The sequence below is a fragment of the Scyliorhinus canicula genome, chromosome 7, assembly GCF_902713615.1.
Source record: "Scyliorhinus canicula chromosome 7, sScyCan1.1, whole genome shotgun sequence".
NCBI lineage: Eukaryota > Metazoa > Chordata > Chondrichthyes > Carcharhiniformes > Scyliorhinidae > Scyliorhinus > Scyliorhinus canicula.
The window spans coordinates 199553907-199578279 of NC_052152.1; the positions used below are offsets into that span (position 1 = coordinate 199553907).

Below are 24373 nucleotides of genomic sequence, written 5' to 3' on the forward strand. Positions count from 1 at the left end.
CCACAAAAGCCCGAGTCCCGCCAGCGCCGTCCACATCTGGTCTTACCCAGCGGGACCTCGGCATCCATCCTGTCTGGGGGCAGCCTGGTGGGAGGAGAGGGGGGTCCGACCCGGGGGAGCCTCCACCGTGGCCTGGCCTGCGGTCGGGGCCGACCGATTGGCTGGCTGGCCTCTCATGGTGGGGGCCTTTTTTGCTCCGCTCCGGCCCCTGTCGCCCTACGTCATGTTGCATTGCGGCCGGCGCGGAGAAGGGAGCTACCGCGCATGCGCGCATTAGCGGCAGTCGCAGTGCGCATGCCGCATCCACATTGACCGCAGCGCGCATGCGCAGACCCGTGGCACCCACTTGACGCTGGTATCAGCAGCTGGAGCGGCGTGGGTGGTTCCAGTGCCATGCTGGCCTCTTGTTGGGTAGAGGATCGCTACACATAGCGGTCCACTGAATCCGTCATTAAACTCTCCAGTTTTTACGACGGCGTCAACACTCTGCCTTCAGATGGGAGAATCCCGCCCCATATACACACAGGATAAGATGGGGAAAGGTCACTAACTTTATCCATTAGATGATGTAAGTCATGAAGCACTCTCCCCAGGTGTTGTACATTTCCGGGAAGGTGGAATAACGTGCAATCCTTCACTGAACAATTCCTCTGGCTACATGACATTCCAGTGTCAATGGAACTCTCGTCCCCATAGAACAGAGGGGGCAGTGTCGTCGAGTTTATTTAAGGTTGAGATAAATATGTTCTTGACTGGCAAGGGGGTCAAAGGGTAAACGCAGTAGGCAGTAAAGCGGGGTTGAGGCCACAATCAGATCAACCATGATCTTACTGAATGGCGGAGCAGGTTAGAGGGGCCTAAGCCTACTGAAGCACGTCCTGTCATCCCCGTTTCTTCAGGAACATGGAGTTAGCCAACAATAACAATCTGCAATTTCGTAGCAGGTTTAACATTGTAAAACATCCCGTGATACTTCGTAGGAGTGTCATCCAACAAAATTTGGCACCGAGGCACTTGGGATATTGTGCAGACCCGGAGAAGAGTCACATTGGACTCGAAACATTAACACTGTTTCTCTCTCCACAGGTGCTGGCTGATCTGCTGAGATTTCCCAGCATTTTCTGTAATATCTCCTCATATGGCTCAGTGTCAAATGTTGTCTGATAGTGCACCTGTAAAATGCCTAAGGATGTTTTTCTACAATGAAGGTGCGATATAAATTCAAGTTGGTTTGTTGTTCCTGTCTGGCTAGCCACATACTGCAATGCAGTTGGCCGCCCGGTAGCACAGTGGTTAGCACTATAGTTTCACAGCACCAGGGTCCCAGGTTCGATTCCCAGCTTGGGTCACTGTCTGTGCATTCTCCCGTGTCCCTGTGGGTTTCCTCCGGGTGCTCCGGTTTCCTCCCACACATCCCAAAAGACGTGCTGTTAGGTGAATTGGACATTCTGAATTCTCCCTCCGTGTACCCGAACAGGCGCAGGAGTGTTGCGACTAGGGGATTTTCACAGTAACTTCATTGTGGAGTCTGCACGTCCTCCCCCTGTGTGCGTGGGTTTCCTCCGGGTGCTCCGGTTTCCTCCCACAGTCCAAAGATGTGCGGGTTAGGTGGATTGGCCATGATAAATTGCCCTTAGTGTCCTAATAAAAAAGTAAGGTTAAGGGGGGGGTTGTTGGGTTATGGGTATAGGGTGGATACGTGGGTTTGAGTAGGGTGATCATGGCTCGGCACAACATTGAGGGCCGAAGGGCCTGTTCTGTGCTGTACTGTTCTATGTTCATTGCAGTGTTACTGTAAGCCTATTTGTGACAATAATAAAGATTATTATTGTTAAAAACAGATTCATTCTAGGAATGTGGAAGTCTCCGCTATGGCCGGCATTTATTGTTCATTGCTGGCTGCTGTGAACCGTATGACGTAGAAAGCCACTACTGAGGGAGTTAACGTAGCTGTGAAACTGGAGTTACATACAGACCCAGACCAGAACCGCTGGTTTCCTCCCGTAAAGGGCATTAGCGAAGCATTTTGGTACTTTTACTGACACCATCTTTTTTTGGGACTGAATTGAAGTTCTCAAGCTGCTGGCTGGGATTGGAATCCACATTCTCTGGAATACCAGTATCATAAGCGGCAGAGTGCCCCACTCTACAATGGGTAACAGTTGAGAGCTGGAGGGAACCTGCAGCTTGGCACAGCGTGCGTCATGAGTGCTAAAAATAAAAATGATCAATCATGATGCTGGAGCTATAGCGGGTTCCACATTGATAGTTTACTAAATACAGTCTTGGGGGCTTAAATCACACTGTGATATTAGTAACGAGTGCATTTATATTCATTTGTCTGCTGTTTTCACAGGTGAATAACACAACCCTGCGTTATGTTGCACTTGAAAGCAATTTACTGCATATCAAGTACTTTGAAAGGTGTGATAATGTACGATATAAATGCAAGCCTTTCCTTTTATGAAATGGATTAATGCTTTTTAAAAGTATTGAATATCATGAAGATGCACTAAACCGACTCGTTACTGGCCCACCACAATAGGACTGTGTGCTGAAACTGTATCTCAGAAAAGGGCTGAAACTGTTCACAAGTACCTTTGGCAGCTTGTTCCCTGGCTTCATTCCACGCTCACTAGCTGCCAGGGGAAGAACTATCGCCCACTGGGTGACATTCTGCTACCAATTTGCTATCGGCGCATTTTGTGGTCCAGGCAGGAACCGATTCTCTTGGTAGTGGCTGATAATCTCAATGATCACAGGTTCAAATCCTGCCACAGCAGCTGATGGTCAATTGTGAGCAGTGGCAGGAACAGTTAAAAAAAAAAATTAATCATTATCGCACGCATATTATTATTAAAAAATCACACTGCTTTGGGCACACTGCTTACCATTGTACTTCCATTAACACATTCTGATCTCTTAATGTGCCACTGTCAACACCCTTCTTAACCTTGATCACCCCCATTGATTTGATTTGATTGATTTATTGTCACGTGCCGAAGTACAGTGAAAAGTATTTGCAGTGTTAATGTAAAGTACAGTGAAAAGTATTTGCAGTGTTAATGTAAAGTACAGTGAAAAGTATTTTTCTGCGGCCGAGGGAACGCACACAGTACATACATAGTTAACATTCATAGAATAGAATCATAGAATTTACAGTGCAGAAGGAGGCCATTTGGCCCATCGAGTCTGCACCGGCTCTTGGAAAGAGCACTCTACCCAAGGTCAACACCTCCACCCTATCCCCATAACCCAGTAACCCCACCCAACACTAAGGGCAATTTTGGACACTCAGGGCAATTTATCATGGCCAATCCACCTAACCTGCACATCTTTGGACTGTGAAAGGAAACCGGAGCCCCCGGAGGAAACCCACGCAGTCACGGGGAGAATGTGCAGACTCCGCACAGACAGTGACCCAAGCCGGAATCGAACCTGGGACCCTGGAGCTGTGAAGCAATTGTGCTATCCACAATGCTACCATGCTGCCCACGGTCTTTCTGGTCTTTCCCTTTGTCTTTCTGTCCAGGACATCTTTGTCAAACTCCACCAATACTGGCCCTCAACCCAGCCCCACCGCTCCACGCACCCCCCACAACAATACAAATCTGACCCCATTTCCAGCTCCTCCAGCTTTGCCAAAGAGTCACCCAGACTCGAAATGTTAGCTCCCTTCTCTCTCCACAGAGGCTGTCAGACCTGCTGAGATTTTCCAGCGTTTTCTGTTTTTGTTTCAGATTCCAGCACCCGCAGTTATTTGCTTTTGTCTTATAAAAAATCCGACTGGTTAAATACCTCATAGCATTTGGAGGAGATGGTGGGGTTGGAGGAGGTTGGGGGGGGGGGGGGGGGGGAGGTGAGGCACAGCGGGAAACCTGTCACACTCCTTCACCTGCTCCGACCTCTCCTTGACACTGCCTCTTCATGCTTCTGTGTGAGCTCCGTTGTGAAATACTATTGAACCAGCCTTCAGGTCCCTTCAGACACACACTCCAGAACATAACCAGGGCCAGATAATAATTCTCACTGCCCCTCCGCTTTCATCGCCAATGACCTTAAATCTGTGTCCCCTGTTTAGTGACCATTCTGCTTCTTTCTGCTTCTGCCAACAATTTCTCTTTACTGACTCTGCGAAGACCCCAGATCATTTTCAAAACCTTTATTCAATCTCTGGAGGGCAAGGTTTAGAGACGTACAGCCTGCCATACTGACAACGGGGAGTTACGTGAACGATGGTGACTGGGAGAAAGTGAGAAATGTATTATGTAGAATTATATCAAAGTTACAGCACAGAATCTTGGGCCATTCAGCCCAACTGGTCTGTTATTATGCTCCACATCAGCCTCCTCTCAACCTTCTTCATCAAATCCTATCAGACTTAGAACTTAGAACAGTACAGCACAGAACAGGCCCTTCGGCCCTCGATGTTGTGCCGAGCAATGATCACCCTACTTAAACCCACGTAACCTGTATACCCGTAACCCAACAATCCCCCCATTAACCTTACACTACGGGCAATTTAGCATGGCCAATCCACCTAACCCGCACATCTTTGGACTGTGGGAGGAAACCGGAGCACCGGTTTCCCAGGAAACCCACGCACACACGGGGAGGATGTGCAGACTCCACACAGACAGTGACCCAGCCGGGAATCGAACCTGGGACCCTTGGAGCTGTGAAGCATTGATGCTAACCACCATGCTACCGTGAGGCCCGTAAACAGACAATGTTACCCAGCCTACCCAATGGCTATAAAGTGTTTTGGTACAACAATTACAACAACAACTCATATTTGTGGCAGTGAAACACCCCGAGACCCTTCACACCACTGAAGCATTACCCAGCAAGGTCTGAACTGAGCCACATAAGGAGCTATTGGGGCAGGGAACAAAAAGATTGGTCAAAGAGATGGGTTTTAAACCACGCCTTTACCGGGAAGAATGTGGTGGAGAGGTGGAAAGGGTTTTTCCAATAGGATTCCTGATCTTGGTGCCTAAACTCCTGAAAACAGTCTCCAATGGTTTGGGGGACGCTCAAATCGGAAACGCTCAAGGGGCCAGAATTGGAGGAGGGCTGACATCTCAAGAGGGCTGAGGAGATTCCAGAATTAGGGAGGGATGAGACAATGGAGGGGTTTGAAAAACAAGGGCAAAAATGTTAAAACTGAGGCTTTGCTGGACTGGGAGCCCATGGAGTCATGATGAGCGAACAGGATTTACTGTGAGTTACCAGAGGGGCAGCAGAGTTTGGGATGAGCTCAGGTTTATGGAGGTCCTGAGGTCACAAGAGGTGCAAATCTCTCATTTTTTCAGCCAAGTCAGATGATGCATGACTGGGCCAGTCTTCAGAATTCATGGGGAAGGTATGAAATGAGTTGCAGGGTTGGGAGGCAATGAGCAATTAGAAGAAGATAGAGTGCTCAAAGCAGAGATAAGAAAATTATTTAACATGACTATGGCGTCGGAGGTAAGGCTGGAAAGAGGGAGCTGGAAGTTTGGAAGTGATTTTGGCAAGCGAACTGGGTAATTGATGTTTTTGCTCTTGGGCAGATTGAGTGTTGGTGGAATTGGGAGGCGCAATGAAGGATAGCTTGCCTGGTAAGGCTACAGCGAGTTGGACAAAGGTGGCCTTGTTACTAATTGTGACCTTGGAAGTTAAACATCCAGAAAGTGAGTGAGGTTGTGAGGGTGTTAGAAGGTACCAGTGAGAAAAGTTGTGTAAAGAGTGAAGTTCTGCATTGTTCAGAAAGATCGTAGGGAAGAAGACTGGATGAATGGGGGCACAGTGCCAGGGAGCTGGATTCGATTCTGGCCTTGAATGACCGTCTGTGTGGAGTTTGCATGTTCTCCCTGTGTCTGCATGGGTTTACTCCGGATGCCCCTGTTACCCCCACAGTTCAAACATGTGCAGGTTAGGTGGATTGGCCATTGATTCAAAGCAGCGGGTTAGAGGGATAGAGCGGGGAGTAGAGTGGGTGGTTGGTGCAGACTCAATGGGCCGAAGGTCTCCTTCAACACGGTAGGGGTTTTGCTGCTAATTAAGGGCGATCACAGTTGTGTTGTCATAAATGCAACAGCCAATTTTCACAAATTAAGCTCCCACGGAGGTAAATGTCCAGATAATCTGTTTTGGTGATGTTGGGCGGCATGATGGCAGAGAGGGTAGCACTGCTGCCTCAAAGTGCCAGGGACCTGAGTTCAATTCTGGCCTTGGGTCACTGTCTGTGCGGAATCTGCACGTTCTCCCCGTGTGTGCGTGGGTTTCCTCCGAGTGCTCCGGTTTCCTCCCACAGTCCAAAGATGTGCAGGTTAGGTGGATTGGACACGATCAATTGTCCCTCAGTGCCACGGACGTACAGGTTAGGTTATGGGGTTATAGAGCGGGGTGAGTAGAGTGCTCATTCAAAGGGTCGGTGCAGACTCGATGGGCCGAATGGCCTCCTTCTGCACTGTAGGGATTCTATGATTCTATGAAATGGGAGAGTGGAATGGACAGAAGAGGATGAGATGTGCAAATGATGATGCCATTGGTGTAGGAGGGAGTTGGTGCAAGTCGACATTTGGCAATTAGAGCTGGTGTAATAATGGTTTGTTCAGGACAAATGTTGGAATGTGTAAGGAAATTAGAATGGGTTTGCGAGGGAATAATACTTATTGCCTGTAAATCAGGTGTTTGTCAGCACAAGAATATTGGTTGAATTGCTTGTTGGTGGGGTGGTGGGTGACAATTTATTGATTCTACCCATCAAACATTGGGTTGTGTGGAGAACGTATTTGAAATTATTGTATTATACTCACTCGGTGATGATGGTAACAGTGGCAGCTACTCGAACTGATCGATCAAGAGGGCCACTGTAGACCTGTATTGTCACAGCAATGAAGCTCGTGGGCTTAAGTGATCTTTCACATTGTTTGTGCACCAAAATGCCAAGGAACGACATTAGGATGGTTACTGGGATGGAGAAGAAGACTGATACAATGCTGCCACGACCACCAGATACCTCAAAATACATTACAGCCAATAAAATATTTTTGAAGTTTACTCACTGTTGTAATGTAGGAAAAGGCAGCATGGTGGCACAGTGGGTAGCGGTGCTCGGTCACTGTCCATAAGACTATAAGACATAGGAGCAGAATTAGGCCACTCGGCCCATTGAGACTGCTCCGCCATTCAATCATGGCTGATATTTTCTCATCCCCATTCTCCTGCCTTCTCCCCATAATCCCTGTTCCCCTTATTAATCAAGAACCTATCTATCTCGGTCTTAAAGACACTCAGTGATTTGGCCACCACAGCCTTCTGCGGTTCCACAGATTCACCACCCTCTGGCTGAAGAAATTCCTCCTCATCTCTGTTTTAAAGGATCGTTCCTTTAGTCTGAGATGGTGTCCTCTGGTTCTAGTTTTTCCTACAAGTGGAAACATCCTCTCCACGTCTACTCTATCCAGGCCTCGCAGTAACCTGTAAGTTTCAATAAGATCCCCCCCCCTCGTCCTTCTAAACTCCAACGAGTACAAGGGTTGGAGAGTCCTCAACCGTTCCTCATACGACAAGTTCTTCATTCCAGGGATCATTCTTGTAAACCTCCTCCGGATCCTTTCCGAGGCCAGCACATCCTTCCTTATATCCGTGTGGAGTTTGCTCATTCTCCCCGTGTTTGCGTGGGTTTTGCCCCCACAACCCAAAAGATGTGCAGGGTAGGTGGATTGGCCATGCTAAATTGCCTCTTAATTGGAAAAAATGAATTGGGTGCTCAAAATTTATTTTAAAAAAGTAATGTGGGAAATGTAGAGCCCTTGAAAAATTAAAATCTTTTTAAACCACATTTTAGAATATTGCGAATTTAAAATGGAAGGTTATTTTGACTTAACCAGCAACAAAGGAGACAACTCAGAAATCCATCTTGAGCTACTTAGAAGGCTGTGGGGGAAAAAGTGTTCAGCCTCTCCCCCATTCAGCAGTCAATTGTCTAACCTCACTTTCTTTAAGATGAGCTATACACAAGGCCCTGTTTGCCTTCACAGGTGGACACAAAGGATCCCATGACACTATTTTTAAGAAGAGCATGGGAATTATCTGCCGTGCTCTGGTCGATAGCTATCCTTCAATTAACATAGCTTTTTAAAAATTATTTCATGGGAGTGTGACTCACTGGCTGGGCCAGAATTCTTATTGTCCATCCCCAATTTCCGGCTGAGAATGTGGTGGTAAGCTGCCTTCTTGAACCTCTGCATGTGGTGTAGGAACATCCACAATGTGGCTGGGGAGGGACTGGCAGGATTTTGACCCAGCGACAGTGAAGGAACGGCAATATAGTTCCAAGTCAGGATGGTGCGTGTTCCCATGCATCTACTGCCCTTGTCCTTCTAGGTCAGGGGTGGGCAAACTACGGCCCGTGGGCCGCATGCGGCCCGCCAAAGGTATTTCTGCGGCCCACCAAGTCATTAAAAAAAAAAAAATTAAAAAATTTTTTTTTTTTTTTTAAATAAATTTTTTTTTTAAGGTTAATGGGGGGGGGGGGGGCTGTTGGGTTACTTACTGGTATAGGGTGGATACGTTGACTTGAGTAGGGTGATCATTGCTCGGCACAACGTCGAGGGCCAAAGGGCCTGTTCTGTGCTGTACTGTTCTATGTTCTATGTTCTATATGAGGCGCCCAGAATCATAACCGGGTGAAGTAATTATTTTACTTCATTTACTATGCGGCCCTTTGTGAATTGTGAATTTCTGAATGTGGCCCTTGCATGGAAAAGTTTGCCCACCCCTGTTCTAGGTGGTGGAGGTCGTGGGTTTGGAAGGTGCTGTCGAAGGGTAAAAAGGATAACTAAAAAACAAAAAGTAATTTTGCTTCATTAGTTGTAATATTCTTTGGGACAGCCTGGGGTTGTCAAAGCCGCCATATGAATGAAAATTTTATATTTTCTTTAAATAATTGTATCAACAAAATCACACATCAGTGAGGTATTACTGCAACCAATCCCAAGTTAATGTGAACTTTTTTATGGGCCAGGGTTTAGAGAACCCCAAAGTGTATCATGGCGTTCACCTGACCTACAACTTTTAATAGATTGTGGTATGGGGAGCACATAGCCCACGCTACAGGTGTAGTACAGCAGAAATGGAAAAGTACTTTTTAAAGCAAAAGAATGTTTATTCTATGAACTCAATTAACCTTTTTAAAACATACAGTGAACAACTTAGCAACCATCAATTCAAATACAACCCCCAAAGACTACAACACTAAGTAAACCTTTAAGCTTTCCTTTTAAGATCCATACGACTTAAAAACAAAACCTTTAGCAGAAGCACATCAGGTTAAAGTCATTACTGAAAACATTTATAATTCTGAATTCACCAAATGATCAAGAGATAGTCTTTTGATGGCAGAGAGAACAGCAGTACTCCTGCATTGTCTGGCTTCAGCTCCAACACTGAAAACGAAACTAAAACATGCCGTGCAGCCTGCTCAAAAACAAAAGTAAAAAGCTGACAGACAGCCCACTCTCTGACATCACTGCAGTAGTAAACACCCATTTCTTAAAGGTACTCTCACATGCCAACTTACCAATGCTTCATGCGCAACTTATCTGTTAAAATGAATCAAGCAACAACAAGATTCAGAATGGCCTGCGTTGAAATTAAAATCCGTGTCCTTGTTTTCAAATCTCTCAGTGACCTCGCCCCTCGCTCTCTGTCGCGTCCTCCAGTCCCACGACTTTCCAAGGTTCCTGCACACCTACAATTCTGACCTCTTATTGAGAATCCCTGATTTTAATCACTCCACCAAATTTGGCAGTGCTTTCATACATCTGGGCCCTTCTTCTCTGAAGCTTTTGACTCCTTTCTCCTTCTTTAACGCAGTCTTTGAACCCTGCCTCTGTCGGTCACCTGGCTTAGTAGGATCCTAATAGGCTCAGTGTGAAATTTTGTTTGATAATGCTTGTGCGAAGATCCTTGACACAACATGCAGCGTTGTGGCATCGTGGTAACACCAATGGACTAGTGATTTCCTTCCCAGGCTAATTCTCTGGGGACATGGGTTCAAATCCCACCGTAGCAGCTGGTGGAATATAAATTGAACCAATAAAAATCTGGAATTAGAAGCTTCGCTCAGTCACGGTGACCATTGATTGACGATCATTGAATGATTTTTTAAAAAAAACCATCTGGTTCACGAATGATCTTCAGAGGAGGAAATCTGCCATCCTTTACCCAGCCTGGCCAACGTGTGACTCCTGACCCACAGCAATGGGGTTGGCCCTTAACTGCCCTCTGAAATGGGTCAGCGAGCCACTTGGTTCAAGGGCAACGAGGGACAGACGGGCAACAAATGCCGAGCCTTACCAGCGACGCCCACATCTCATGTAAGAATTTAAAAAGAGACTTGTTGTGGGTCAGGAAAAAGAAGAGACAGATTTTTAGGTAATTAGCAAGAGGGTGGAGGAGAATTTGTTTCAAACATTTTTTAAAAATAAATGTTTTTTATTGGGTTTTAGAACAAGGTATATTTACCGTTATGTACACAGGATAAGAAACATATATATATATATATATATATACACACATATATAGAAGAGAAGGGCACACCTAAACATACCAAAGAAAAGAAGATAGTACATAGTAAAAAAAAATACAATAAAAAATATATAGCTGGCAGGGTATTGTGCACCAGCTCGACAGCAGCAGCCATGTACACCTGGCAAAATTATTTACACCACATAAGTAGGCAACTGTTTGCGGAGGGGGGGTTTTGCGGGGGGGGGGGGGGGGGGGGGGGGAGGGGGGGGGGGGGGAGGGGGGGGAGGGGAGGGGTGGATTGGGGAGGCAAATATACTTTCGGGTGGCGGAGAGATAATTACAGTGGGCGATACTCGGCTGTGTTTCGTGTTGTTGTCACTCGCTTCTCCCGGACGGATCTCGCTGCCGTCTCGCGCTCGCCTCCGCTTCTGCCGTTCCTCCCGTCTTCCGTCTTTATTCTCCTCGTTCCCTACTCCTGGAGATGCCATGCTCATTTTTGTATCCCGTGCCTTCCTTCCGGCTCTCATTTCCCTGCCTCCCCCCCCCCAGCTCCCTGGTTCTCCTCTCTTGTTCCCCATCTCTTCCCTCTCCACCCCCCCCCTCAACTGTCTCCCCCCCCATGGTTCAACTTTCTTTCTGTCTCCCCCCCACCACCCCACCCTCCCGGTCTGTCTCTCCCTTTCATGCTTTGGCTACTTTCCCCTGATTCTTGGCTACCTGGCCATTCTTCCTCTTGTTCGTTGGCCACAAACAGGTCCCGGAACAATCGCGTGAATGGCTCCCACGTTCTGTGGAAGCCGTCGTCTGACCCTCGGATGGCGAATTTGATTTTCTCCATTTGGAGAGATTCCGAGAGGTCGGACAGCCAGTCTGCAGCTTTGGGTGGTGCTGCTGACCGCCAGCCAAACAGGATTCTACGGCGGGCGATCAGGGAGGCAAAGGCAAGGGCAGCGCCGGCCCTAGGGTTGCTGGCGCCCCGGGCAAGCTGAGCTTCGGCGCCCTTGGGGGGGGGGGGGCGTGGCCGGGGGGGGGGGGGGGGCGTGGCCGGGGGGGGGGCGTGGCCGGGGGGGGCGTGGCCGGCGGGGGGCCGGGGCCGAGAGGGGGGGCGGGGCCGAGAGGGCCTCCGACCTTTTCCGCATTCTCAACGTCGAACCCGCTTTCAGTTGTCCAGGACTTGAAGCTCCGGAATGCTCTCCTCAAATCTCCTTTACGACACTCCGTTAGTCTACTTTTTTGATGAATGACCAAGATTCCTGTCACCTGATCCAACCGCGCCTCATGTGACTTGATGTCAAATTTTGTTTGATAACCATTCTGTGCAGCACCCTCGACTTTAAAGATGCAGTGAAATGAAAGCGGTTGTTGACAACATCATGACTGTTGGTGACTTCCTGTCTATGACATAAAAACATCTGCCAGTTTACAATAATAACCCTTCACTTACTTTCCCATTTAGTAAAAATAGGAAAAGAAAAACCCTACGTCCAAAAATAGTATTTTCCCAGCACCGCGGCGGAGTCTGTTTATTTACTTTTGTTAATAAATCCACAGATGAAGAGCACTTATACAAACAAGTAATGGCTTACTTCTATCTTTATTCTCGCACACATGGCGGGGGGGGGGGGGGGGGGGGGGGGTGGTGCGGGTGTGTGGGGAACTGGTGAGCGAATGTCTTCAGTAAATGTGGCAAGACTTTACATCAGGGCGTCAGACGTTTGTGTCTCGGGCTTCTGACGATATTGTTAAACCCATAAGCTTTGCCCAAGGCCTTAACGAACTACCACTGCTCAATGGGCACTCCACTGCTTCATAAAATGGCTGTATTCCAACACAGATCTTAAGGTCTCAGAACAGCAGCCACGCAGTGAGCTCTGTAGCATCTGCCCGCATCACATACTAAACAGGGGAGAGAAAAAATATTACAGTTTAAAATCTGTACCCGGTGGGGGAGCGGACCCGAGGGGGGGGCGGGGCGGGGGGGCGGACCCGAGGGGGGGCGGGGCGGGGCGGGGGGGGCGGACCCGAGGGGGGGGCGGGGGGGGGCGGCCCCGAGGGGGGGACGGGGGGGCGGACCCGAGGGGGGGGCGGGGCGGGCGGACCCGAGGGGGGGGCGGGGCGGGCGGACCCGAGGGGGGGGGGCGGGGCGGGCGGACCCGAGGGGGGGGCGGGGCGGGCGGACCCGAGGCGGGGGGGGGGGAGCGGACCGAGCGGGCGAGCGGACCGAGGGGACGGACCGCGGGGAATGCGGCCACCGCGCATGCGCTGGTTGGCGCCGGCCCAACTGCGCATGCGCGGGACCCGAGTCTGGCGCCCCCGAGCACATGGCGCCCCGGGCAACAGCCCGAGTTGCCGGTGCCTTGAGCCGGCCCTGGGCAAGGGCATCTGCCCTCCTCCCCAGGAATAGATCTGGCTGGTCTGAAACCCCGAAGACCGCCACTTTCGGGCATGGCTCCACCCTCATCCCCACCACTTTGGACATTGCCTCAAAGAATGCTGTCCAGTACTCCACAAGTCTGGGGTAAGACCAGAACATGTGGGCGTGGTTAATTTGTTTCAAAAAAGTGAACTCTGCTGATTTGGAATGCGCTCCCTGAAATGGTGGTCGAAACAGGCTCCATAATATCGGGGCCCCGGGAAAGGGCAGGAATGTGTGACCAATTAGATAGCACGTTCAAAGAGCTTGCACACATCCAATGGGCTGATTGGTAAACTTCGGTGCTGTAAGATTCTATTGATTTGATGAATAGTTTTGGCTTGTTTGATAGGGTCTGGCTCCTCTCCATCTCCCTGATGCAGACAAAGGTCCAAATTTTCACTGCAGAGTCGGGGGCACAGAGTGAAGAAAGTTTTGGTCTTCACAAACCTGACTCGGGAGAAAGTGCCCTCGATCTTTGGATGTTCGTTCTGAGAGGTGGAGGAGTGGCTAAACAGGAGTCTGTGTCACCACTCCAGTAACAATACAGAGTGTGCCTCCGCTTGCTTGTTAAAAGGCATATTTTGGTGCTCGTGGACTCTGTCCCACTCACAATATTAAAAAAACAATAAGAAGTCTCACAACACTAGGTTAAAGTCCAACAGGTCTGTTTTGAATCACTAGCTTTTGGAGCACAGCTCCTTCCTCCAGCCCTCACACCTCCTGCCAACTGATGCCAACTAATGAACCCCCACCCACCTCCCTTTGCCCTTCCAACCCCCCTTGCCAACTCACCCACAATCCACCTTGGGTAGACCTCAGGAGCCACCGTGAGATTGAATAAAATAAAGTTAAGTGTCTATTGTACGTCACTATATTTTCAAATCCTCTCATCCATTACAAAAACCCATTGAATACTCAAGCATTTAATCCCTAATAAAACAAAAATTTCTTTCAAGTATTAAATCCCTTATAAAAATAAACATTTGTATTCAGAGTCTTACGTCAAAGTTTTGGAGCTGTCAATCAAACTGTGACTTTTTGGGCCCCCAGTGTGATAACGATAGGTTGTGGAATCAGTCATGAACCACTAATCCTATAATGATAGTGCTCTGCAGCTAAAGCTAAAGATTTAATAGCGCTGTTCAAAAGAACGAGGCATTGGGAGAATAAATAAGGGAAGCTGTTTCCATTGGTCGGAGAAAACCCAGGTAATGGGGCAAAAATACAGGGAGAGAAGGTGATAACGTTTTTTTATGCAGTGAGTTATGATGTTCTGACTTGCAGTTCCTGAAAGGGTGGTGGGATATATTTTTGGAAAGGAAACATTTTGCAGAGGTGAAAAGAACAGGAATTTGGGGTTGTTCTAATAGGCTTTCAAAGCGGCAACACAAATACAATGGACCATACTGCCTCCATCTGGGCTGTTCAGTTCTCAAATGATGGTGTCAGCTTAATAGGCAGTACTCCTAGCCAAAATGTTTTGGTTTCAAATCTCACTCCAAAACTTCAGCACTTAATCTAAGCTGACACTTCCAGTGCTGCACTGAGGGAGGGCGGTACGCCCTCTCTGGTGGATGGATAAGCTCCTTGGGCATTATTTTGAAGGAGAGCAGGAGTGTTCTCTCTCTGGTGACGTGGCCAATGTTTTGTCCCTCAATCAACATCACAAAACAGATTATCTGGTAATTAACACAGCGCCGTGGCGGGATCTTGCTGTGCACACGCGTGGCTGCTGAGTTTCCTGCATTACCACAGTCCAAAAGTGTTTCATTGGTCTTTGAAGCCCATCGCGAGGTCCTGCGTCGCTACAGAAATGCAAATCGTTAAGTGTGTTTCAGCAAGAATTAGTGAAATAAAAACAAAAACTGCTCAGCAGGTCAGGCAATGTCTGTGGAGTTAATATTTTTGTGATATTTCATCAGAACTGGGAAAAGCGTGCGCAGAATAGCCAATGGGAGGATATCCTGCCATTCACACTCCTTGAGGCATATCTTTTGTTTCTTTACTTGTCCCATTACTGCTTCCTTTGGCCTTGCGCCATGAAATGAAAATCGCTTATTGTCACAAGTAGGCTTCAATGAAGTTACTGTGAAAAGCCCCTAGTCGCCACATTCCAGCACCTGTCCAGGGAGGCTGGTACGGGAATCGAACCGTGCTGCTGGCCTGCTTGGTCTGCTTTAAAAGCCAGTGATTTAGCTGAGTGAGCTAAACCAGCCCTCTGTCATTTAATCTCTCTGACACTCCACTTTATCACGGACCTTCCCCTTTGTTCTTCCCCTTTTCCTCCTCTCCCCCCCCCCCCCCCCCCCCCCAACCACTTGCTCAAAACCTATGACATTTCTAGTTCTTCCCAGTTTCGATGTAAGGTCATTGATCTGAACCGTTAACTCTGTTTCTCTCCTTCGAAGCTGCCCGACCTGCTGAGTATTTCCAGCATTTTCTGTTTCCATTTCAGATTTCCAGCAGTGTTTTGTTCCCGGGTGAATTAATTGATATTGTTGCCCATCTGTCTCTAGGTTATATTCATAGTTACATCAGCCCACCGGTGTATGAGAGCGGAGGGGAGAGTCTGACAGTCCCCCAGCCTGTCTATACCAAAGTCAGCGAAGTCTATGGAGAACCAGAGGGGCTGGAGCCCGACAGCCCTCAGTCGGGGCTGGCCAGCGGCTACTTCAGTGGTGAAGCGGCGGTCAGCGAGGGCTACAGCATGGACGCCTTCTTCATCACGGACGGCCGATCGAGGAGGAGCGGCGGGGGCGGCCGGCAGGCGGCCCAGCGCCACCGCTGCGGGGAGTGCGGCAAGACGTACGCCACCTCGTCCAACCTGAGCCGCCACAAGCAGACCCACCGCAGCCTGGACAGCCAGCTGGCCCGCAAGTGCCCGACCTGCTCCAAGGTCTACGTCTCCATGCCAGCCCTCGCCATGCACGTCCTCACCCACGACCTCAAGCACAAGTGCGGCACCTGCGGGAAGGCCTTCAGCCGGCCCTGGTTGCTGCAGGGCCACCTGCGCTCGCACACAGGTGAGAAGCCCTTTGGCTGCGCCCACTGCGGGAAAGCCTTTGCGGACCGCTCCAACCTGCGGGCACACATGCAGACCCATTCCGCCTTCAAGCACTTCCGTTGCAAGCGGTGCAACAAGACGTTCGCCCTGAAGTCCTACCTGAACAAGCACTATGAGTCCGCCTGCTTCAAAGGCCCCCAGGAGGAGGAGTCCTGAAAGATAAAAGAGCGATAGACAAAATGCAAACCCCTTCAAGGGAAAAAAAAACTTCTCTCCACCTCAAAGCAATACTTCTTGAGATTACTTACAAACTTGTTTTTTAAAAAAAATATATATGCTGGATTTGCTCTTTTTGTTTCGAAAAAAAAAAGAAAACTGCAACCATTTCAAAGTTGTTGACATGACATGAAGATTATATTTTTGTCATGCTGCAGGAAGTTTTTTGTTGGACTGCTCTTTCTATACTTCAACCAGCGATGGAAGAAAGAAGAAATGAAATAAAAGCACTGGGATCATTATGACAGTGGCGTGTAAACCTGTACAAAAAGGCATGTGCGTGCACGTGTACACCTGCACAGGGACACGTATGCTGCACACAGGTATAATCAGTCTCCCAGAACATGCCAACGACAAGTGTGAACATGCACCTGTGCATAAACATGCAGACACATGCATGCGCATGCAGATACATGCACATTTACAAATAGGCATGTATGCACCCCCACGTACACCCGCACAGACACACGTGGATACATATGCACCCACAGGTATAGTTACTCTTCCAGAACATGCCAACAACACGGGCTATGGTTGCATGCGCAAACACACACATACACACATGCACAAACACGCAAAGATGACCTCTGTATTTTTTATGCTGCTCTTTGCTACTGGACGGGATATATTTATTGCATCTTCCACGGCGATTGAATTGTACTCGACCTTTTCAAAAGGGTCATTTTTTTTCATTGATCTCAAGACAATGCAATACTTCCAAGTGTGTTCCCAGAATTGGCCCGTCAGCCAGCAGTGTGTATTAAGGCTGATCGTTTTCCTCAACAAAACAAAAATAACATTTTGTGCCATTTCATTGAGTTGATCTGCAGTAGAATCTACCTACAGTGACCATGTGGATCGCCCACCAAAAGTGAACCCAATCTCCTATAAGCATACAACCTGAGCAGTTGATGCTACAATCCTGTGCGACCCAAAGCTAGCTAGCAGCTCAGGTTAGTCGCCAGCATGATGTGAAAGTGCCATTTAGTTAGGTATGGAGTAGAAGATCCTAAATGCAGGCATATCTCTGTAAGATATATTCATCTCAATACAGAATTTACAACACGGAAGAAAGGTTTTTGGCCCAATTAGTCTCTGCAATGTTTAAGCTCCATGCCAGCCTCCTCTAAACATACTTTATCAAACCACATCAGCGTTATTTTTATTCATTGTTCCTTCATGCACGCATCCCTTTAAATCTATGCATCTCTGCTATTTGCCTCAACTATGCCTTCTGCTACGGGGGTCTTGTGGCGCAGTGGGTAGCGTCACTTCCTATGGGCTAGAAGCTCTGGGTAAAAGTCCCACCTCAGGACTTGATGGTCAAGGAAGGTGCATTCACATTGCAGTCAAACGGGTTGAGTATCAGTTCCTTCCAACACACATCAATGGCAGCCGGTAGGGGCAGGAGAGATTCCTGGTCAATCATGGGATGGGAAGACAAATTGGAGCCTCCACCGCCACTATCCATGGCTCCAGAATACAATGTGCATGTTGCCACAGCAACTCGGGCTCCTTAAGTGAACTGTCACCCACCATACATTCTGGTACCATGTTCCACGCGATAATCACTTTCAGAATAAGGATTTTTTAAAATAATAAAATCCTTATTGTCGCAAGAAGGCTTACATTAACTGCAATGAAGTTACTGTGGAAAGCCCCTAGTCGCCACATTCCGGCGCCTGTTCGGGTACACAGGGAGAATTCAGAATGTCCAATTCACCTCACAGCACGTCTTTCCCCCTGAATTCCCTCATTTATGGTTACCTTATAGTTATGGCCTCTAGTTTAGGACTCCTCACAAGTGCTATCTTTGCTACCAACCCATTAAATCTCTTCATAATTCAAAAGGCCTAGACTGTTTAGCTTTTGCTGATAGTTATTCTGACACCATCCTAATAAATCCATACTGCACCTTACCCAGATCCAGAGAGTTAGGATACTGGACCTGAGCCATAACTTAGTTAGAATACCAGGTGAGAGGCAGCACGATGGCACAGTGGTTAGCATTGCTACCTCACGGCGCTGAAGTCCCAGGTTTGATCCTGGCTCTGGGACACTGTCCGTGTGAAGTTTGCACATTCTCCCCGTGTTTGCATGGGTTTCGCCCCCACAACCAGGGTAGGTGGATTGGCCATGTTAAATAGCCTCTTAATTGGAAAAAATGAATTGGGTACTCTAAATTTATTTTTAAAAAGGTGGGAATCCCAAACAATCTTTTTATTGTAAAACTGTGAGGAAAGGATACTTTACCCCAGGAGTGATGACTCTGACCAATAGGTATCCTTTATGTTAAAACAAACTTCAATTCAAATGCAAAATCATCCACATTAAGATCAAAGAAATAGCTTTACAATTATCAGTTAAACAGTTCATAAATAAAAGGGAAAACTTGGTAACTTACTATCTACACCTGCCACTAATTCCAATTCTGCAACCCAATACAGTTCAAATGCTTCTTATAAATAAAGCTAACAAAACAGGTTACTTGCTTATCTACGTGGAGACTTTTGGAGCGAGTTCCTTTCAAGAGCAGATCCAGTACACTTCTGCTCAACCTAACAGCATTTGACAAAATTGCTGTTCAACCTAAAATACTAGAACAGACTTCAAAACTATAGACAGACCTGGCTCCTCCCATTAATTACATCATCTGTATCCCACTAAATTTCACGAACTGCTTAGCTAGGACTAAAAACCAACCCTCATTAATGATCTACTCTCCAGTATATCTACAGCAATGAAAACATGATTGCATTAATCCTTTACCTGTTGCCAAGTAAGTGGTTGGATCAATCATGACCTCACATTTACGACTCTTTAATTTACAGCTTTAGCAGGCACGCTGCCTGCATGTATTTTTAAAAATAAATTTTGAGTACCCAATTATTTTTTTCCCAATTAAGGGCGCAATTTAGCGTGGCCAATCCACCTACCCTGCACATCTTTGGGTTATGGGGATAAGACTCATGCAGACACATGGAGAATGTGCAAACTCCACACGGACAGTGACCCGTATACAGAATCGAACCCGTACCCTCAGCGCTGTAGGCAGCAGTGCTAACCACTGTGCCCCCATCCTGCCCATACCTGCATGTACTTTAAACCAGGGTTTTTAATAACATTACTGCCACAAATATGAAATATAATATATTTCAATTTCTTACACTCATTACAAGGGTCCATGATGTATTTTTCATAACGTGGAGACCAGAGCCATGCACAGTACTTAAAATATAGTCAACCTAAAGTTCTATGCAAATTTATCAAAGTACCCCTGCTATTCACAATAGTTAAATAACTTCTATTCACAAATTAATTTCAGTGCTACGTTTGAAGATTTTATGCCCTTCGTAACTTTTACTACTGTGTACAGTAACCTCCAGATCCCATGACCCCATTTGGACTTTTATCAAAGAAGTTTGTGGTTTTCCTATTCTTCCTACCAAAAATGCAGCCCCTCCCACTCACCTATTGAATTTCCTCCGTTATTTAGAATCATAGAATTTACAGTGCAGAAGGAGGCCATTCAACCCATCGAGTCTGCACCGGCTCTTGGAAAGAGACCTACCCAAGCCCACACCCCCACCCTATCCGCATAACCCAGTAACCCCACCCAACACTAAGGGCAATTTTGGACACTGAGGGCAATTTATTGTGGCCAATCCACCTAACCTGCACATCTTTGGACTGTGGGAGGAAACCGGAGCACCCGGAGGAAACCCACGCAGCCACGGGGAGAACGTGCAGACTCCGCACAGACAGTGACCCAGCCGGGAATCGAACCTGGGACCCTGGCACTGTGAAGCAATTGTGCTAACCACTATGCTACCGTGCTGCCCTTTGAACCCTCATCCCATGTTTTCTGATACCTTGTTTCAGTTTTCCTTCCACGCAGCAGACATTTGGAAGCGGTTTTCTTGAATTACTTGTTAAATTCTCACCGTCACGATGAGCATAACCTGCGCGGGCAAGTTTCAGGGGGTTTCAGACCCCCCTGGCAACATGCTTTGGCTGAACTGAGCTTACGGCAACCACATGAAATTGGTGCCAGGCTCGACCAGTCACAGTGACCGTTTGGGCATACCTTCCGCATTGCAAATTGACGGTCGTCTGCACTCCTGTGCCAACACTGACCACACTTTGAAAGTAAGTCATTGGCTGTGAAACATTTTGGGATGTCCCGCAGAGGGGGGGTCATGAAAGGCGCTATAGAAACACAAGTTCATTCTCCACTGGCCGAAACAATCACTGTAACTGGATTCTACTGTATTTGAGCATTATAAGGTATTCTTATGATTATTTATTATTATTGTCAATGATCAAGGGGTGCTATTTCCATGGAACAACATTTCTGAAGGTGAAAACCCTTATGTAATTTCCCCATGCTGTCACACACAAGTGATTTATTGGTGTGCGTGCTTTAGTACCATTCACACTGCACTGTGAATGTGCCAACTAGGTAAAGCTAAAAGTAGAGTCGCCATAGTTCCAGATATCCATTGTCCCAGATATCCATAGTCCCAGATATCCATAGTCCCAGATGACCATAGTCTGCTTTCCCCTTTGAGGGGGGTGAGCTGACTGGTGGTGATTTAACCTGAGGGTCACCACACCTCAGGCGAGGGGCAAGGTTGAGAAGGCGGGGCCTTCATGAAGAACCTCTAACTAAGTACTCGTTCCATGAAATGGTTCCCCTTTAAATTTATTGAGCCAATCATCTATGAGCCATGGATTATTAACCCTTGTGTTGCCAAAGCGCTTGCCACTTTGAAGAAAAAATGTTTTTTTTTTAAGTTTACGTATTTAATATTTATGTATTCAACTATTTATTTATTTAACTATTTATTTATTTAATTGTTTATGTATTTAATTATTTATTTATTCATGCCATCTACTGAAGAGGTGCGAACATCACTGAAAGGGCTGGGAGTTTGTGTTGAATTCCTGACGGCTCTGAACTATTTTTTTGAAGCACCGTTTATGGGTTGTATTTTTTTTCTTGCAGTGCATGGGTCACTTGAGAAAAGACAATTTGGGGAATTGAGTGAATGTCGATATTGTAAATAAGGCACTACGCTGTATTCCAGCAATAATTCGATGATGCATGGCTTTCCTTCCTCTTCTAGTTTTATTATATCTGTTCACAAGAGAATGCAGGGACTGACTGCAGTATTGTTTAACAATGGAAATCAGGGACTTCGCAGGGGATGGAGCAAGCATCTGAGGACAAAGCATCAAATAGTCTTCCTTTGGTTACAGATTCTGTGTCAGGCTGCTGTTGTGCTCTTTGCCTCGTGTTATGTCCACGGGGTGGGGGTGTTCGCAGTGTCTGCTTCACGCTGTGAGCGTCTGACCAATCCCCCTGGTGTAAATGGGAGGTTCTGTACCGGATAAATCATTGCCCTCTGCACGTCCCTCCAACTTTCTCCCATCGTAGGATCAGGAGGAGGCCATTCAGTCTCTCAAACCGTTCCACCATTCAGTTTGATCGGGATCACAACTCCATCTTCCCTTGCTTCCTTGTCACCTAATGCCCAAACAAAATCTGTCAATGTCAGATTTGGGGGCTGGGGAGGGGGGAAACAGAGAATTCCACATTGCCGCTACCCTTTGTGTGAACAAGTGCTTCCTGACATTACTCCTGAACAAGCCAGTTCTAAATATAAGGTTCCCCTTGTTCTGTTCACCCCCAGCAAAAGCAAATAGTCTCTCTCTCTATATACCCCCCTCAACTCAATTAATCATCTTAAACACTTCCTGAATTTGCTGACTTGAGTACAGCAACCGCATTGTAAAACAGATTCTTATCCAAGTGACCATCACACACCTGCTCTGGCCCAGTGAATCTCAGCAAACTATTTGAACTCGGGGGCATCGCAGCCTATTTCCAAGTCCTATCTGCTGTTTAGCGAAAGGGAAAATGCTGGAAAATCTCAGCAAGTCTGGCAGCATCTGTAGGGGGAGAAAAGAGCTAACGTTTCGAGTCCGATGACTCTTTGTCCGTAGTCGCTGGTTAGCGATCAGCACAGTAATCGTGACTGATGTTAGTTCCCTGGTGCAGAGCCACCTGTGGAATCCCTGCTACTGTCTCAGAGTAGCCCAGCCAGCACAGAGAGTGATTTAAACCTGTTTCTGTGAGAATAACCTCACTATCCCATGTGAACTTGGCTGCATCAGAAAGCTATTTGGCTTTTATAGTTAGCTCTGCCCTCTAGTGGGAACTTACCACAATTTCAACTGTCTGTACCATTGGTTTATGAGGGAGTAGATGTCACTGCAAAGCCAGTTTTGAGGGATTCACATTTATGTTTACTTTAAACTTTATTTCCAACTTTTTTTTTAACCGATTTGATTAGATTCAGTATGTTACATGTTGTGGTTGAGTTATAAAAACTACAACTCGTACTGGTGCTCTCTAACCTGCTCTCGGTCCAGCAATGTCTCATTGCTAATATTCCGAGCCTTGTGGACAAATCCCCCAGGACTTCGCCTCTCCCTATCCCTGGAACCCAGCCCAACAACCCGACCAGATCTCTGCACCCCTCCAGTTCTGGCCTCAAGTGCATTGCCCACCCGCTTTGCTCCATCATTGGTGGCCGTGCCTTCAGTTATCTCAGCTCGAAGCTCTGGAGTTGCCCTCGCTAGTCCTCGCCACCTTTCTACCTCTCCACTCAGGAGGCTCCTGAAAACCTACCTCTGGGATCAAGTGTTTGGCCACCTGACCAAATTTCTCCTCCTTTGGTTCAGTGTCAGTTTTCAGTCTAACCATCCTTCTGTGAGGCACCTTCCGATGTTTTAGCGGATTAAGGGATACTATATAAGTGCAAGTTGCTGTTAGATGATGCGGGGAAAACTGCATTTCTTCCCAACCACTTGTTGGCCTCATCTCTGCTTACCCAACACTAGCTGCCCTCAGTGATGGGTAGTCCCTTAATGTCTTCCCTATCCAAGACGGCAGTCTCCACCCTATAATACAACATGGTGCCCCTCATAGCTAGCCCATTCCCGCTGAGTTACTGCAGGGAATCCAAGGAAATAGTTCCTGGCACCAGGTAAGCGCACTAGAGGGGAGAGTTGAGAGTGTGGGAGGTCCGAGGCAGGAGACACCTTAGGCTTTCTCACGGACATTGTGCATTTTATATGTCTCACAGCAATGCAGAGCCAACCCTAGCTTCTAACTGTACGACGGTTTTAAAATATCTCTGGAGTTACAGAATATCTTCACCATGCCGACAGCTCAGCTTCCACCCGCTTCTGCTTTCTTTACCCCCAAGTCCACATCCAGCCTTAAACAATCAAGCACAGTGAGCATGGATCAGTTACCAGACTGGCTTAATCAAACTCAGAACAATTAAACAATTGAACATTTCAGTGGGCCACAAAGATCAAAATCACATTGTTAAAAACAGTTTGCCAGGCTAAAATTGCAGCCCACCAGATGCTAGCATAAAAAGATGCTTCCCAAGATGAAGGGCTTGTCATCGGAAGAAGGATTGAGCAGGTTGGACTTCAGAAGAATGAAAGTTGATCTTATTGACAGGGTGGATGCTGAGAGAATGCTTCCCCTTGTAAGGAATATAGAACTAGGGGGGCTACTTTGAAAGTAATGGGTCTCCAATTCAGGGTGACCAACCATCCTGGACTTTTTGAAACCCTCCTATAATTGAGGGGGCTGTCCTGTGTTCTGGGATCGTTCGAAGCCAGGACGCTGTTTGTCTGTATTTTCAAACCATCGCTTCGGAGGCTGCACCTGATTCCCCGCTACATGGCTTCTGGAGTTCCATGATTGCCATGTATGTGCATTGTGCTCGCCTCCTCATGACCCACTCCCATAGTCCAGGACCCCCCCCCCCCCCCCCCAAACATACCTTCCGTTCCCACAGTGCAAGCAACACCACCCACAGCCCGATGGTACCACTTGTCAAAGTCTATCTTCTTTTCTTTCCCCGAGAGTTGGTCACCCTGCTCCCACTTAAATTGGAGATGAGGAGGAATTTCTACCTTCAGAGGCTATGGAATTCCCGTCTCCAGACGGGACCTGGGTTAACATCTCACCCAAAAGGCAGAAGTGGCAGGGGGTTAGAATGGATGCATATAATCTGGTGCGGCTCTAAATAACAAGGACATTGTGATGGTTTAGTAATAGCTCCTCT

General features: G+C 47.4%; 1 protein-coding gene across 1 annotated transcript in view; it reads left to right on the plus strand.

The window, feature by feature from the left end:
- Window positions 1–19602, plus strand: part of LOC119969696 (transcriptional repressor scratch 1-like) — a 40384-nt gene extending 20782 nt beyond the window's left edge. Inside the window, exon 2 of the mRNA XM_038803686.1 lies at window positions 15454–19602. Within this exon, the coding sequence (XP_038659614.1) occupies window positions 15454–16157 (704 nt within the window). The 3' untranslated portion in view covers window positions 16158–19602. The remainder of the gene's footprint in view (window positions 1–15453) is intronic.
- The last annotated feature ends 4771 nt before the right edge of the window (window positions 19603–24373 follow it).